This window comes from Phocoena sinus, chromosome 6 (genome assembly GCF_008692025.1).
Source record: "Phocoena sinus isolate mPhoSin1 chromosome 6, mPhoSin1.pri, whole genome shotgun sequence".
NCBI classification, from domain to species: Eukaryota; Metazoa; Chordata; class Mammalia; order Artiodactyla; family Phocoenidae; genus Phocoena; species Phocoena sinus.
The window spans coordinates 1744391-1761231 of NC_045768.1; the positions used below are offsets into that span (position 1 = coordinate 1744391).

Genomic DNA, 16841 nt, shown 5'->3' on the forward strand with positions numbered 1-16841 from the left:
TGAATTTTAAAAAAGAAACATTTCTTAGCAATATAAATGTGCACAGTTAGTTACTCAGCTTATAGAAGTTTTCTCTTGAGAATCCGTAGTGCTGGGGCATCGCTGCCTAGGACAGAATTCGTACGTAGATCCCGGATGCTGTGAATCCCGTGTGCGCGTGAGATTTCTAAATCGCTGAAAACGATTTCCTCTTGGGAGTGAAGTTATTTTAAAATAAGTGGTGTTCCTCAGTCCTGTTTATTTATTTACAGGCAAAGCTAAGTCATCAGTATAGCTACCTCCAGTTTAGTCGGGAGTGGTATCTAGGTGTTCTACTGGTTCCTGTCTGAGGCCGGGCCCACCTCCCCCCACGGAGCCTGCTCAGCGCCCAGTGCGGGTGTCTGCGCTGGAATTCTCTGGGTGAGGGGCTGGCATCCTGCAGAGCGGCGTAAAACGGGCAGTTGTCCTGCTACAGGTGCAGGCGGGCAGCAGAGGAGGGCTTGTGCTCTGCACAGCTCCTGAGTTCTGTGATCTGCAGTGTTCCTGTGCTTCCCTGTGGATAAGCCTGACACTTCCTGTTTTATGCTCCCCTCCCCCAGCCACGGAGATAACCTCCCTCGAGGGATGGGGGAAAGGGGCTTGGTTAGATGTTAAGTGGCCTGATGCCGCCGGGTCCTTTATAAACTGAAAGGGGATTGTTACTATTCCTGTTGGAAGCCCAGTCTTAAAAGTTCAGGTAATTATTGTATACCTTTTAGATGTTAACAATTGAATTCAGGTCCTGGAGATTTCTCCTGTCTTTTTCTCGAGTGTTTTCTTTCTATGTTTAACATCATTTATAATACTTGTTGTGATGTTTAAATCTGTTAAAGTTACTACCTTTTTAAATGTCACCTCTACCTTTATTTAAATTGTTTTCCAGTTGAAAATTGTATGTATGTGTACACGCACGCACACCAGTGTATGTGCGCGCACACACACTTATGAAGCAGAATGTCTTTCTAATAAATTGCAGTTTTCTTTTCATCTGTTAGATATATGCTTGAAAGAGGTAACGTCGATGGCGGACAGTCTGTATAATATTCGGCTTCTGAGAGAATTCTCAAATGAGTATCTGAACAAGTGCTTTTATCTCACTCTAGAAGATATGCTGTACGCTCCCTTAGTGTTGAAGGTAATAACGACTTTATTAAAAACACATTTTTAAAGCCCTGTGCGAATAAGCTCCTCACTGTGTCCTTGATTTCTCGTTTTCCTTTTAGCCAAACGTTATGGTTTTTATTGCCGAGCTCTTCTGGTGGTTTGAGAATGTCAAACCAGACTTTGTTCAGCCCAGGGATGTTCAGGAACTGAAAGATGGTGAGTGACAAACTCCGTAAAGTGACAGCTGTTTCCTCTAAGGGAGTCGTGGCACAGCACTCGGAAGGTGCGCTTAACTGGTTCCTGGTTTTTGTGCGACAGTGGTGTTTAAGTGGTTTCTTTTGGGAGGACAGAGCGCTGTCACCGTCTGGGCCCCCGTCTGGTGCGCCGTGGTGGTCAGAGCTCCTCCAGACTGTGAGCTGGGGGTCCGTCCTGGCCCTGCGGCGTCAGGATCCAAGGGCGAGCAGGAGACGTTGGAGAGAAGGTTCCAGGTGATTCTGACGGACCTCGGGCGGGAAGTGCTCTAGTCCGCGATGCCAATCCTCACCCTCCACAGCTTTGACTTTTTTGCCCCTAAAACAAGGCAGAAAAAGATGTGTCTTAGCACAGAGTAAAACGATCTGCCAGCCTTGAGAGTCTCCGAAACTTTAAGAAGATGATACGGGAGAATGTTTTCATGTCCTTGTGATTTCTTACAAAGAATATAAAAATCTTAGCCACAGAGGCAAAGATTGATCATTGGCCACATTAAAATGTAGGCCTTTTTTCATTAAAAGATGATGAAAAGAGTAAAAAAAAAAGGAAATCAAGTAGCTACCAGGGGTAGAAGATCCTTGTCGTATACCTACAGCAGACACACAGTGTCCAGAACATACCAAAAGAAGAAAAAGACAAACCAATAAAAAAAAGAGCAAAAGACTTGAACAGGTGCTTCGTGAAAGCAGGACTCCGGGTGCCTAATGGCGTTATGAAAGGGTGCTCAGCCTCGTCAGGGATTGAAACAGAAAGTGACACAGACACACCCCCGCCACACCGGCAGAGCAGACGCCCAGACGGCCAGGGCTCGGGGCAGTGGCCAAGGCGTGCTCCCCTGCCCCTGAGAACCTCGGCGGCTCCCCTCACGTAAGACCCCTGGGCAGTGAGCGATCTGGCCCTGGAGTCTGGTTCCTGCTGCCGGGACTGTCCCTGGCACTGTCTCGGGCCAGCGTTCTGGGGAGCAGCCTCAGAGGTGGGGTCCCTGTTCAGACTGGAGCTTCGGGCTGGGCCTGATCTCCTCACCTGACCCCACGGGGGCCTGAGCTGAAGTGACCACTGAGGTGCTGTCACAGGCTGGGCTCAGGAGACCAGGTCTCTCTGCAGCTGAGGCAGCTGCCGCCTTGAGGGTTTGGCCGGCAAGGCGTCCCGGCGGCTGCACCCCCAGGGCCCCGGCGCCGAGACGCAGCCTCCAGTCCCGGTGCTCGCTCTTCTACTCTGTGTTGGTCTTTTGGTCTTAGTACTCATTTTGGTATAATATCTGTCGTATTCATTGCAGAATACACTTGTTGACCTTGAACCCATTTTAGTTTTTTGGAGAAGTTTTGGTTTCCGGTAAAAAAGTTGGGTCTTTAGTGCTTACAAAAAACGGATTTATTTTTTAGAGTCTTCTTGCTAGTGTTGTAACTGTTAATAACTATTTCTATAAAATTGTTTCTGCAGCTAAATCAGTATCGCACCCCAGAAGCACTCGGCCTCCTGTTCCCATCTCCAACGCCACCAAGCGCAGCTTCCTGGGCAGCCCCGCGGCGGCGAGCCCAGCCGATCCGCAGCCCCCCACCCAGCTGCACCACCTGCACCTCGAAGAGCCTGAGCTCCTGTAAGTCTGTCTGTTCTCGGGACAGAGCCGCCACCCGGCCTCCCTCTTCCTGCTGGTTTACAGTTCCCGTGGGGATTACCTTTTCTCAGGGGTGATGGCAGGCCTGTGCGGAGTAGGTAGTGAGAGGGCCTCCTGTGGCCCCTGCTCCCCCGGAGGCGAGCAGGGTAGCCTTAAAGCGAACTTGAATTTACTGTGAAAGCTTGAAACCTGTTGTGTTACAGGCCGTAACCAGAGGTCAGTACGTCCCCTAGCTGCAGTTTGGATGTTTATCCCAAGTTTGAAGTTCTTGGCGCATTTTTGGTTCATTTTTATAACAGTTAATTTTCCCAAGGAACCTGTGAACTTCTTACAGGTTGGCGTGAATTTGTGATGGTCTCCATAGCTTCTCACGCCTTTGTTTTTGAACTTGAAGATTGATGAGGTAGTGATTTTTCTCTCCCATCCTTTCTCTGTTTAGGGGGAAAGGGGCCTCTGCCTTTAGCCCATCGCATCCGTTGTTGCCACTGAGACAGAAACAGCAAAAGACAGTGCAGGGAGAGGACCCCGCTGGTAAGAAGCGCCGTCTCCCCTTTGCGGGCTGTTTCCCATCCCTCTCGCTGGAGTTCCTTAATATCATGGCTCTCAAAATAAATAGACTCAGCATGACGTAGCGATGTTAGTTGAGAAGACTGTGGCAGAATTTGTTTTGACCTTTATTGACGTACCTTAGAATTCATAGTCGTTACAGTGAAAATGTCACTGAGACATAATGAATCACACGGAGCACACAGAAAATTACTGTTGTCTTTTGCCGCAAGAGCTTATACGTTGACATCCGCTCGTTATCTCAGTGGGCGTTGACGTCATTTAATTGACATCGGCGTGTAATTAGCACTCTGATTATTTTCATGGCCGTGATCACGGTTGAATTACACACTGCCTGTTATGGAAACTACGAAAACTTTTTGTATTGTGGCTACTTGCGTTCCGTAGCAGTTTTGGGGTACTGAGTTACGGTGCATTTCCTTGAGAAATGGTTATTATAGTAACAGAATTTCAAATGGTATAAAATCAGTTACTTCATGCTGAACATAAACTGTTTCCTCCAACTGCAGACCAGCGACACCGATCTAATTCCTTAACCCGAGTCGACGGTCAGCCCCGAGGGGCATCAGTAGCGTGGACAGAAAAAAAAAACAGGTGACCTACCCGCGTTTCAAATACATTTCTACTTGACATGTTCGTTAGTCTTGACAGAGCAGTGCCCCAGATGCGGTGCAAGGACCCCTGGGCCCCACGGAGTCCCCTGGAGGTCAGAATTAGATCCGTAACAACGCCGGGATGTCACTACTTTTCCCATTCTCAGGGCCTCGCCAGGTGTGGGATCACAGCGGGTTGAATCAGATCAGACACAAGCATGCAGCCAGGTGTCAGGTCTGCAAGAATGTGAATGATCCCCGTTTATACTCTGCACGGGTCTGTTTTAGAAAATATGGCCACTGCTCATGGGATCGATTTCTCACGGGAATTTTTAATCATTTTGAAAGGATCTCAGCTTGAATTTCTGAAGTGACAAATATTGATGAATCCATAAACCCGCTTTGGGATCCCCAGCATCTTTAAGGGGAGCTGGGCCAGAGTGTCTGAGAATTGCTGGACTGAAAGGCTCTCTGGCTTTCTTTTGCCCGGGACAGGGTTTGTTTAAGTCTCCCGTGTGTAAGATTTGGATTCTCTCTTCTTAACTCACGCTCTCGTCACTCGCGAGCTTGCGTAGCCTCTCGTGCGTGGGGACGTGGCGTGTGCAATGGCTCCTTTCCCCATGTTGCAGGCCTGTGTCTCAGCCAGCGCCCTTTGCTCTCCATCACGCTGCGAGCTGCGACGTGGACCCGGGCTCTGGCGACAGCGTCAGCCTGGCCCGCTCCATCAGCAAGGACAGCTTGGCATCCAGCGTCATTCATCTGACCCCGCAGAACCAGCCCCAGCCCGCGGCCCTCAGGACCGATGGAAGAAGCCTTCTGAACAATGTCAGCATCGAGGACGAGGGTGAGGAGCTCCTGGCCGTCGTTAGGACGGATGCGGCTCACCAGGGCGCCGAGCCCGGCCTGACGGCAGGTGCCAGGTCTCCCCAGAGGCTGGCGGATGCCTTAGAAAGTCAACCTGACAGTTTCTTCCTGGAGCCACTGATGCCGGCCGTGCTCAGGCCAGCCAAGGAGAAGCAGGCGGTCACCAAGGAGGATGAGTGCGGAGAGGGGCGGCCGAGGGGCTTCACGTCCAGGAGGTCCGGCGAGGGCCACCAGCCTCCCGGGCGGAAGAAGGCGCCCGGCAGTCACGTCAGTCGAGACTTGAATAGGACTTTCACCCCCATCTCCTGTTCAGAGCTTCCCACGGGCTTCGGCCCCGTGCCCACTGAGGCGGGGCCGCAGGCAGCGGGGGACGCCCGTGGCGGGCCTCCGGCCGGCGGCGTTTCCAGCCTGCCGTCTTGGGGACCGCCAGCCGACGGCTTCTTCCTTCACCTGGGCAGAGCCGACGAGGACGTGGAGGGCAGGCTGTCCGCGAGCTGTGCGCAGAGCCCCTGCGCCCTTGGCCCGGAGGCCTGGGCCATCCTGAGGCAGGACTCCGACTCGGACATCACAGACCTGGAGGGGGCCGAGCAGGCCTTCGCCGGTGAGGACTGCCCCGTGCTGGGGGCCGGGTATGCTGGGGAGGAGGAGTCAGCGAAGCTGCAGGAGGACCTGAAAGTGAAGGAGCACGAGGGCAAGGACGACGCCAGCGGCCGCTCCAGCCCGTGTCTGAGCCAGCTCAGCAGCGGCTCCGTGGCCGGCGGGGGCGTGAAGATGACCAGCTTTGCCGAGAAGAAGCTTCACAGGCTCAACAGCTGCGAGACCAAGTCAAGCACGAGCAGCTCCCAGAAGACCACGCCCGACGCCTCGGAGAGCTGCCCGGCCCCGCTGACCACGTGGAAGCAGAGGGGCGAGCAGAGCCCGGGCTGGCAGGGCGGGGACCAGGCCAACCTGCTGGCCTCTGAGCTGGCGCGGCTGCACATGCAGCTGGAGGAGAAGCGCCGGGCCATCGAGGCGCAGAAGAAGAAGGTGGAGGCGCTGTCGGCGCGGCAGCGCCTGAAGCTGGGCAAGGCAGCCTTCCTGCACGTGGTCAGGAGGGGCCGGGCCGACGCCGCCCCTCGGCCACCGAGAGCGGGGGCCTCGGCGGGAGGGCACCCTCAGCACGACGGGGACGACCTCGATGGCGTGTCCCGGGTGGGAGACCTGCTTGGCAAGGAGGAGGGCGGGGGAGACCTCCTGGGGCCCCCCGACCTGGACGGACAGGACCTGGCTCTGGTCCAGCAGCATCAGCGCAAGGACCCCGCCGCCCTCCCCGAGCTGGAGCGGAGCAAGGCGCTGTCAGCGGTGCTCCTGGAGGCCGTCGAGGGCGTGGACGTGGGCGTGGACCTGGGCGAGTGCGACCTGTCCATCGAGAAGCTGAACGAGACCATCAGCACGCTGCAGCAGGCCATCCTCAGGGTCTCCCAGCAGCAGGAACAGCTGCTGCTCGCGTCCCCCACGCTGCCCGCGCCGGGCCCCAGGAACGGCTCCCGGGACCCCACGGTCAAGGGGGCCATACACTTTGGCGAGCCGCTCTCTCCGACGGCCCTGGCCGGCCACCGCAAGGCCCCTCGGCTCGGTCCGGGTCGGAATTCCCGTTCGGGAAGACCGGCCGAGCTGAAGGTGCCGAAGGAGCGAGCGCAGGGTTCCTCCCGAAGCAAGGCCCTCACGCCTGGTGTCGAGGCCACCCCGCGCTTACGGTCCTTCTCCCCCCGGACGCCCTCTGACCCGGGCTGGGATGGGGTCGCCGACCCTGGGAGTGACCCCCACGAGGAGTGCTGCTTCGCCAGTTACAGGCTCCACGATGAGAACAACCAGCGGACATTTGTCTCGGCCTCCCCCAGGGATGCCAGCGTCACCTCGGAACAGATGGGCTTCAGGGAGGCTCTGGAAGACGGCGTGAGGGGGGCGGGGCTCGCCGCCCTCAGCGGGCCGGGAAAGGGGGTCGCGGCCCTGGACGGGCCCCCGAGGAGCAAGGCTAGCCTCATCGAGGTGGACCTCTCCGACCTGAAGGCCCCCGACGATGACGGGGGGACGGAAGGCCGCCACAGCTCCGCGGACCTCGCCAGCGAGGGCGACCAGAAGCCGGGGGTCGGCTTCTTCTTCAAGGTAAAGCGCTGGTGGCGTCTGTGTCACGTGGTGGGCGGGCACGTCACCCTGGCCTAGTCGTGAGGGCGTCACAGAGAACCTAACCTCTTCTGTGGAGGCTGAGGAGAGACGCATGCGGCTTCGTGGCCGCGTGGTCTCCGCAAGGACCCAACTCGCCCTAAGCCGCTGGGAGCGCCTGCTTGCGGGAGCCTGGCTGTGCGCCAGCAGAGCTTGACCTTGGGCCCTGAAATGGGAGTTCTGACTCGTTCTCGTGTGTCACGAAATGTTTTTCTTTTGATGGTTTTCCAACCGTTTAAGAGTGAAAAAACATTCTTAGCTCGCAGTCTCTGCAGAACAGGTCACGGGCTGCACTTGGCCTTTGGGCCAAGGTTTGCTTCACCCCGTTAGAGTCCCGGCGGGCGTAGAAACTTTAGGAAACGTTTTTGTTTCTCTCAGCGCCTTTCTTGTAGCGTTTCCTTCAGGAGAGAGCAGTGAGTTGTGAGAGTCCCTTCTGTCTTGATAGCGTCTCCTTTTGTCCTGGCACTTAGGAGGTGGCTGACGCACCGCGGAGCTCTGAGGGCCGTCTTCTCAGGAGACGCGCACGGCCTTTGCCTGACGTTTGTGCTCTTAAATTGGGAACAGACAAATGACCCGTCTGGGTTTTGGCTCCTGTTGTGGAGATACAAGTGCAGTTTTTAAGGCGAACGGAGTTCAGTGCCAGCAGACTAAATGCTCCTCGAAGGGCGCGGTTTGACTCCCGTTTGTATTTTAGCGTGTCTGTAGAGAGACGCTCGCTCACCCATCAGTTACGAGGAGTAGGAAGCGTTTCATGTTCCTGGGGTGCGTGGAGGGCCGGGGGCGGCAGTGCTGGGGACCCACGGGGGTCGTGCCCGGCCGCGCTGTAGGTGGCGTCTGCCCTGCAGGACGAACAGAAGGCGGACGACGAGCTCGCCAGGAAGCGGGCAGCCTTCCTTCTGAAGCAGCAGCGCAAAGCCGAGGAGGCCCGCATGCGGAGGCAGCAGCTGGAGGTGGAGGTCGAGCTCAGGAGAGACGAGGCACGGTAGGTGGCCCGGGTGCCTGGCGGGCACCGCACGCGGTCGGCGTGGCCGCCGTGTCTGTCGTCCCCTCCCGCGGCGCGGCGCGGCGCTGGCGTGACCAGGGCGTCCTGGCCGCTCCTTCCCGCAGGCGTAAAGCGGAGGAAGATCGGATCCGCAAGGAGGAGGAGAAGGCGCGGCGGGAGCTCATCAAGCAGGAGTACCTGCGGCGGAAGCAGCAGCAGATCCTGGAGGAGCAGGGCCTGGGGAAACCCAAGTCCAGGCCCCGGAAGCCGCGGCCCAAGTCCGTGCACCGGGAGGAGCCCAGCAGCGATTCGGGGCCCAAGAGCACCCCTCCACGTGAGCGCGCGGCGCGGGGCCCTCCCCCTTCGCGGCCCTGAGCCACTGGAGCTCTCCCGAGGCCGCGAGGCTGGGCTGCAGGGGGCTCTCCCGTTTCACAGAAGGGAAGGTTGGGACTGAGCGCCGGGTCCCCAGGTGGTGGGAGCCGTGCGCGTGGGGAGGGTCCCAGCCTGGGGCCCCGCGTCCCGCTGGCTTCGGGCCCCCGGCTCTTTCTCCTGCTGCACAGGTCAGGTGGCTGGCGGGCCAAACACGCGTGTCACGAAAGCCTGTCTTGTCTTGTCTCTGGCAGCGGATGACCTGAGCCGGGCCCAGTCGGGCTCCAGCCTGTCCTTGGCCTCCGCAACGACCACAGAGCCCGAGAGCGTGCATTCGGGGGGCACGCCTTCCCAGCGGTAAGGGGCCGGGTGCCGTGCAGCGGGACACCGTGTGGGCAGTGGTTCTGTCGCTGTGATTTTGGTGCAATTTCAGACGTCCAGAGCCATGGCAGTAATGTCACAGGAGCCAACTGCCCTTCACCGAGGTTCACCGATTAGCGAAATGTTTCGACATTTTTGTCCTCTGTCCCCTTGTCCTCCCGGCCCTGCACGCGTTTTCGTTTTTAATCGTTTACGAGTAAGTTGGTGGCATCCTCTTTATCCTTAAACGCTTTGGAGCGCACGTTCTCTGAACAAGGACGTTGGCTTGTGTCACCACAGTCATCAAACCAGCACTGCCATTAGGTCCCCAGTCCATGCCCGCCATGGCCGATTGGCAGAGTGTCCTTGAGAGCCCAGGCCCGTGCGGGACCACGGTCGCCCTGAGTCACTGTGTCCCTTCTGTCCAGCACGGGCCCTCGCCCTCCTTTGTCCTCCTGGGCCTTGACGCTTCTGCCGAGTACGGGCCAGTTATTTTGTTGCTCGTCCCCCAGTGGGTTTCCCAGGATTAGGTCCAGGCTGTGCATGTTTGGCGGTAACACCCCAGAGAGGACGACGTGTCTTTCTCAGCGCAGCCAGTTGTGTGTGTCACTTTGACTTGGGTTAAGGTGCTGTTTTCCCACGGCTGCTGGAGAATTTCCCTTTGTGATTAAGGAGTAATTTGGGCGGAGGCCCGGGGACCCTGTCGCTGGCACTGAACCTCTGCCCGCGGGCCTCAGCAGCCACCTCCACGGGTGGGCTTGGCCTCCTGGTAGGCAGGGTCTCCCCTCGGATCCTTCATCATGAGTGTTGTCCTGCCTCTCCACACGTCTGGTGGCTTCTTGTCGCCGGGGCTTTGTGGAGGACACCTCCCGGGGATTCTGGTTGGAATTTTGTCCAGGCGGTCGGTTACCGGGGTTGGATTCGGACTGCGCCCGCACCTGCCTCTCGTGCGTGAGCGTCTGTGTCCCGCTCAGCGGAGACGGCCCCGCAGGGACGCGGCTCAGGCCTGCCAGGGATTGGAGAGTCGTTTGAGACCTGCCGGGGTTTTGGACTCGGCCCTCTCTGCCTGTCCTTCCTTCCCGGGGTCCCGTCCCTTGTCTGGCAGCGGTGCAGATGGCCCAAACCGGGTCCTCTGGTTCCCACGCCAGCAGGGCTGAGCGTGAGGGCGAACCTTCCCTGATGAGGTCAATCTGGTGCCCGAGGCGGGTGGGGTCTTTGTGTCTTGCCCCGAGTCTGTCATCGTATTCTCCAGGGAGCACCGGCTGCGCTCCCCACTGCTGCTGCCAGCCTCCTGCCGCGGCCGATGGCCCTTCATGTGCCCGTGGTGCAGCCTGGCTCGTTTCGGGGCGGGATCCCGCCAGCCGGTGCCAGTTGTGGGCGAGAGGAGGCGTGCCCGCCGCCCTCCCAGCCCCGCCCCTGTCCTCTTCCCCAGCAGAGTCGAGTCCCTGGAAGCCTTGCCCATCCTGAGCCGCAACCCCAGCCGGAGCACCGACAGAGACTGGGAGACGGCGTCCGCCGCATCCTCCCTTGCCTCGGTGGCCGAGTACACAGGTGACGGCCTCGCTCTCTGTGGGGCACGGGCACACGGCCGCGGCCTGGTGGGGGGGGCGGGGCCCGGGCGCAGGGGGTGACGTGCCCTTATGTCTGCACAGCCCACGGCTCACTGTGGCGTCCTGGGCACTTTGGAACCTTAGGCTTTTAAGAATTACTGTTTCTTGGTTTCTTTTTTTTTTTTTTAATCAAAGAAACCAAAATTGGAAAGGGAATAAATTATTACTTACTTTAGTCTTTTCCTTAGTTTATTTAAAATCTGTAACGTAGAATTCTGTCATAGATTTGAAGTGGCTATTCCCATTTTCAAAAAATTACGAACATCCCTAATTCAGCCTACCTGCTGCTTGGTTCTACAAAATTGTCGCCTTTCGTGTGTGTGTGTGTGTGTGTGTGTGTGTGGTGTGTGCTGTAAATATTAATTTTGCAAATCTTGGCCTGCTTTTCGTAGGTCCCAAGCTGTTTAAGGAGCCTAGCAGCAAATCAAACAAACCAATTATTCACAATGCTATATCCCATTGCTGTCTGGCCGGAAAGGTGAATGAACCTCACAAGAATTCAATATTAGAGGCAAGTATCAAATTTCACCCCCAGTTTTTTATGTAGAATAAGGGTGTTCATAAATGAGGGTTCTTTCTAGAGGAGAGCATCCCGATAGTTGACACGTGAGGCTGCTGTCCTGCACGTGTGTGACTCTTGTGTGAGGACACGCAGGACACTCGTGTCCCAGGCCCTCGCGGTTGGGACGGCTCCGCGGAAGAGCGGGATTCAGACCAGCGAGACGGAGGGGGCTGCACTGGGGTCAGGGCTGGGGGTCCAGGGCAGGCCCTCTGGGGTGGGGCACGGGCAGTGGGTGAGATTTCTTGAGTTAGTTTGGTGTTGAGGGCAGGGTGTCTGCGGGGCGGGGGGGGGGGGTCGGAGGTGGTGTCGGGTGGAGACAGGAGGGACCCCAGCTCTGAGCCGGGGCCGCTGGGGAAGTGGGAGTTCGGGGCAAAATGCTGGTCGTTTCTGTCCCGTTGGGTTGACTTGTTTGCTCCCCGGGGCCGGCAGCCCTCGGTCACTAACGGTGAGTGGTGGTGGCCTCAGCAGGTAGAAGATGTGGAAGGAGGGTCCAGGTCAGGACTGCGTGCCGTGACCTGACGCTCCGGCTAGGGGCAGCGTGCGGGGCGCGGGGCTCCTCTCCACGCACGTGTCACCGAGCTGCTCCAGCCTCTGGGCTGGGCCAGGAGCAGACAGACGCAAAGGCCTGGCTGTGGAGCTGACGGTCCCAGGCACGAGGCGGCCCCGCGACAGAGCAGTCGCACGAGAAGCTCCGGAGGCCGGCGGGTCTGCCCGTCTGCGCTGTCACAGCGTGAGGACAGCCACAGACTGACCAGAGGGCGGCTCGGTCCCCAAAAACCTGTTTACAGAAGTGGGTGGTGCTGATTCTGCCCGCGGTCTGGAAAGAGTGAAAGGGGAGCAGGACGCGGGCCCGAGGGTGGCTGCAGTGGTCAGTAGGCTGGTCGGTCAGTGGGTCTTACTCGAAGGTGTCATTTGAGCAGAGGCCTGGAGCGGGGAAGGGTGCCCCGCAGATCTAGGGAGGCGCACGGGCTCCAGGTGGGACTGATCCCCTGGTTGGGGCTGGAGCGGGGAGCTGGGGGTCAGAGGTCACGGGGCAGCTCCAGTCGGGCCTCTGTGGGCCAAAGGGGACATGGCTTTGCCTTGGGTGAGGGGGTGAATGCAGCTGTGGGCAGAGGACGGCCGTGAGCCACGGCCTCCTGAGCGGCTGGCTGGCTGCCGGGCAGGGACGGGCGCGAGAGGGTGGAGGCGGGGCCGTGGTGACCCTGAGGAGGGCGGGGCCCTGGGGCCTGGATGTGTCTTTGCGTCTCTAGTTCTGTTCACGTTTGAACAGTTTTTATGTCGTTGAGATCAGTATTATACTTGCAGCTTTAAATTTTGCTTTTTCTTCCTAATTTTATAAATACATTTGTTTATTTTAAAAAACAAGCCTGTTAGATTCTGAAAAGAATAGTATCTATTTGTGAAAAACTACAGTTTTCTAAAACAAAAACAGAGTGAGAAGAGTGGCATCGTTTTACATCATACGAATCTTTTTAGCTCCTGGCTAGTAGAAGACAGCTGGGTGTGACCCGCTTCCGAGTCTGTCTGTTACAGACCACGTGTCCCCCCGTGGCCGCTGGACAATGGCATTGTACCCTGAGGGGCGGGTGAAGAGGCAGATAACGTAGTAAGCAGAGACCCGGAGAGGGTGTCAGGAGCCCTGGCCCATGCTCAAGAGAGCTGCAGGGGTAGAAAACGAAGCTAGACGTTTTCAAGCACGAGGAGAATCTGTTCTAAAATGTTTTTGTCTTAGTGATTTCTTAGAGTTGAGCACACGGTACGGCAGACGCTGTAACAAGTACTGACGGTCGTGCCTGCCTCAGGTTCTTTTGTGGCAGCGTTACTGAGAGATGGCTCACGCAGCGTGAGGTCCCCCCTTCAGTGCTAGTTCAGGGCTGCTCAGTCTGTCCCCAGGGGGCGGCCATCACCAGTTAATCCCAGAAGCTGCCCCCGCAGAAGGGTCCCGTACCGAGGCCGCTCCCCGCGCTCGCCCCCCAGCGCCCGGCCCCACAGGTCTGCGGTCCCCTCTGTGTGTTCGCCTCTTCTGGACACGTCCCGTGAAGGGACTCACGCCTGAGGCAGCCTCTTGGGGCGGCTTCTTTCGCTCGGCCCGACGTCACCGAGGCTCCTCCGAGTTGTAGCGAGTGTGGCGGTGCTTCATTCCTTTTCGTGACTGAACAGCTTCCCGCTGTACGTCTAGACCATTTTGTTTATCCTTTCACCTGTTGATGGACATTTGGATTGTTTCTACTTTTGGCCGTTACGAGTAACGCGGCTGGAAACGTTTGTGCGCAGGTTTTACGTGCATGCGTGTTTTAACTTCTCTCGGGTGTCTACCTGAGAGAAGAATTGCTGGTCGCGTGGTAACTCTGTGTGACATTTTGAACCACTGGCCGACTGACTGGCCGACACAGAGGCTGTGTCGCCTCCCCTCCACCAGCGGACAATGAGCGCTTGCTTCTTCGCACCAGAACCTGCGCTGACTCTAGCTTAGTGGGCGTGAGGTGCTACCCCCTTGTGGCTTTTTTTTTTTTTTTTTTTTTTTTTTAAATATTTACGTGTTTAGTTGTACTGGGTCTTAGTTGCGGCATGTGGACTCTTAGGTGCAGCATGCATGTGGGATCTAGTTCCCTCCCTGAGCAGGGATCGAACCCAGGCCCCTTGCATTGGGAGTGCAGAGTCTTAGCCACTGCGCCACCAGGGAAGTACCCCCCATTGTGGTTTGTTTTTTTTAAAATGGAACTTTGTCTTTTTTTTTAATTTATTTTATCTACTTACTTTTGGCTGCATTGGGTCTTCGTTGCTGCACGGCGGGCTTTCTCTAGTTGCGGCGAGCGGGGGCTACTCTTCGTTGCGGTGCGCGGGCTTCTCATTGCGGTGGCTTCTCTTTGTTGCGGAGCACGGACTCTAGGCGTGTGGGCTTCAGCAGTTGTGGCTCGTGGGCTCTAGAGCGCAGGCTCAGTAGTTGTGGCGCACGGGCTTGGTCGCTCCAAGGCATGTGGGATCTTCCCGGACCAGGGCTGAAACCCGTGTCCCCCGCATCGGCAGGCGGATTCTTAACCACTGCGCCACCAGGGAAGCCCCTCACTGTGGTTTTGGTTGGCATTTCCCTGATGGCTAACGATGTCGAGTGTCTTTTTCATGTGATTTTTCACTTAATGTTAAAAGCAGTTTTTTCCTTGGATACCTGGACTGAAGTAAAATCTCAGTGGTAGATGGTGCTCCACTGAACGGATAACCCATAGCTTTGTGTCCTAGAAAGCTTGCCCCGGGGTGGGCGGTTAGCTGGCCGCAGGCCTCCTGGTCAGGACGGTGGATGCTGCGGTGTGACTGCGGGAGAGACTCACGTTGCCTGTCTCTTCTCCTTCACTCCCTCCACACAGGAGCTGGAGAAGTGTGACGCGAACCACTACATCATACTGTTTCGTGATGCTGGCTGCCAGTTCAGGGCACTTTATTGCTACTATCCTGACACTGAAGAAATCTACAAACTAACTGGCACGGGGCCAAAGAGCATCACCAAGAAGATGATCGACAAACTGTATAAATACAGCTCGGACCGGAAACAGTTTAACCTGATCCCGGCCAAAACCATGTCCGTCAGCGTGGACGCGCTCACCATTCATAACCACTTGTGGCAGCCCAAGCGGCCCTCGGTGCCAAAGAAGACGCAGACTCGTAAATGACCCTGGTGCGGCAGGAGTCTGAGGACGCGCCGGCCAGGTCGATATTTATTATTTTCATCCTTTTGGGTACGAAGTGTGCAGAATCACAGACCTTTTTCAAAGAGGCTTCTAGACAACACGAGAAAACCCTCCCTTAGGTCCCAGCACACAGGACGGCAGGTGGAGCCGGAGTGAGGACTCAGCTCCGTTTCCAGCGGCTCGCGGCCGCCGTGGTCACCGCTGCGCGGAGGCTCCCAGACGAGGGGCGCGTGCCCAGGGGCTCCAGGCAGCGGATTCCTTGTACTTGAAGTTCTCCTTCGGTATAAATTAAAAGTGATTTCCTTGGCTTTCTTGCCTCTCACCTCACCCCCTTTTGCACATGACCTGACAGCCCTCTTGCTGGCCAGCTGTAATCTCGCGAGATGATAGGACTGAGACTCGATCTTGGGTCAGGGTTTTTGAATGTCTGTGGGGAAGGAGCTCGTGTTGGGGAAGTCGTTTTCATTTGAGAAACTGTATATTTATTGATCGTGTCTACTGCCAACGTTTATATCCGATTCTAAGATTTCTGGAAAAAAATCCTTGTTCCTTGCTGCTCAGAAAAAGTTCACTGAAAATACCAGTTCACTAAAAGCCCTGACACCTGCGAAGTCTGTCTTCTGCTAAAATAACGTTTACAAGTACGGAGGGGTTCTCGCCGACACGCGATCGTGAGGATGGTGAATGGTACTCTCGCTGGTGCTTGCCTAGTTGAAAATAGGAAAAGCTGAGCCGATTACAGCCCGCGTTCATTACGTTTGGGATGGTGTGCTCCCGATTTGTTCACTTTAATAAAGACAGATTTTGGTAAAGTAGAATCTTTTTCACTCTGAGCATGTTTCTCTTAAAAGGCGATGCACTTACGCGGACGGTTCTTTTAGTGTTTTTATCACGTCCTCACTCACCCGTCCTGATTCTTGCTTCTGGAAGAGCAGTAAGCGTGCGGTTCTCGGTTTAGATTGAGCATTTCGTTGTGTCGCCTGTTTAAAGACAATTAAAGGGGTTATCTGCGGCCGTCTCGGAACTCCAAGTCAGCGGAATGCTCTGGGTTCTCTCCACGGCGGCCCTGACAGTCACTAGGGCTTCTCCGGACCAGACGTTCCTGCCCGGCCTCCACACGGCACCGGAAGTCTGCCGACACCGGTGCAACTGACCAGCTGACCCGACTGCCGGAAGATTCTGGAGTCACATATGTTAGTTTTGCACATATTTTCTTGGGAGTGTTACTTGAATCTATCTCAGACTGCAGAAAGAAACTGAAGATCGGTGGAGAGAAACAGTTAAGACAAAGTATACTGGTAATTTTAGACGAAAAGGTGAGCGGACTGTGTCCACGAGGATGGAGGGAACGTGGTACAGAAACCACGTTCTGCGGCAGGGCCTTGCCCGCTCCCGGTTGGGTTTGTATGTCTCGGTAGCCAGCAGCTCTGTCTGTAAATAGGTAACGAAGCTGTGCGGTTTCTCCAGTGCTGTGTATTAAACAGTCCTGAGTGAACTTTACTGTTACCATGCCGTTCACACGTGTGCTTTATTTCTCACTGTATGTCGGATATTATATTATTATATTTATTTTAAGAAAGCACTAAGATGTAATAAAGTAATTACCTAATTTGCTTTCTTTGGTCACGTTTGCCTGAGGTTGTCGTGGCTTGTTTCTCGGTCAGTGTCCCCAGCTCCTTGCTGTAGAGAAACTTCCTGTGGTTCCTAGTTGACGAACGTCCCTTTTATTAGAGCGTCACATCCTTCTAGAGAAGGGACGCTTTCCAACTTCTTCTTCCTTTATGCGGACAGGACGTGTGACAACTTCTCTGTCATTTTATAACAGTCCTGTTGAAGTCAGTGGAATATGACTGTTTTCAGTGGAGATTTAGAGGCACTCGCGGCCCAGTGCTGGGAATCTCGCTCCCACCGACGTTCTGGGTGAACGCTGGGTTTTCTGGTACAGTCAGTCGACCTGTGGGGCGTTGTGAAGGTTGTTCGCATGTGGTGCTCTGTGCCCTTCGTTAAGCCAGTGAGGGGACCGGTGCTCGGGACGTGGGGACGGACGCTCCCCTCGGGCC

At 56.2% G+C, this 16841-nt stretch overlaps 1 protein-coding gene across 3 annotated transcripts in view; it reads left to right on the plus strand.

Annotated features, from left to right (window-relative positions):
• Positions 1-16396, plus strand: part of CAMSAP1 (calmodulin regulated spectrin associated protein 1) — a 55798-nt gene extending 39402 nt beyond the window's left edge. The window contains exons 7-18 of one of the 3 annotated variants that reach the window (XM_032633982.1): positions 1014-1153; positions 1242-1338; positions 2815-2971; positions 3429-3520; positions 4066-4150; positions 4779-7158; positions 8043-8197; positions 8323-8531; positions 8821-8923; positions 10359-10477; positions 10929-11047; positions 14461-16396. In XM_032633982.1, the coding sequence (XP_032489873.1) occupies positions 1014-1153; positions 1242-1338; positions 2815-2971; positions 3429-3520; positions 4066-4150; positions 4779-7158; positions 8043-8197; positions 8323-8531; positions 8821-8923; positions 10359-10477; positions 10929-11047; positions 14461-14763 (3959 nt within the window). In that variant the 3' untranslated portion in view covers positions 14764-16396. The remainder of the gene's footprint in view (positions 1-1013; positions 1154-1241; positions 1339-2814; positions 2972-3428; positions 3521-4065; positions 4151-4778; positions 7159-8042; positions 8198-8322; positions 8532-8820; positions 8924-10358; positions 10478-10928; positions 11048-14460) is intronic. The other 2 variants (XM_032633983.1, XM_032633984.1) reach the window with 2 other exon arrangements.
• The last annotated feature ends 445 nt before the right edge of the window (positions 16397-16841 follow it).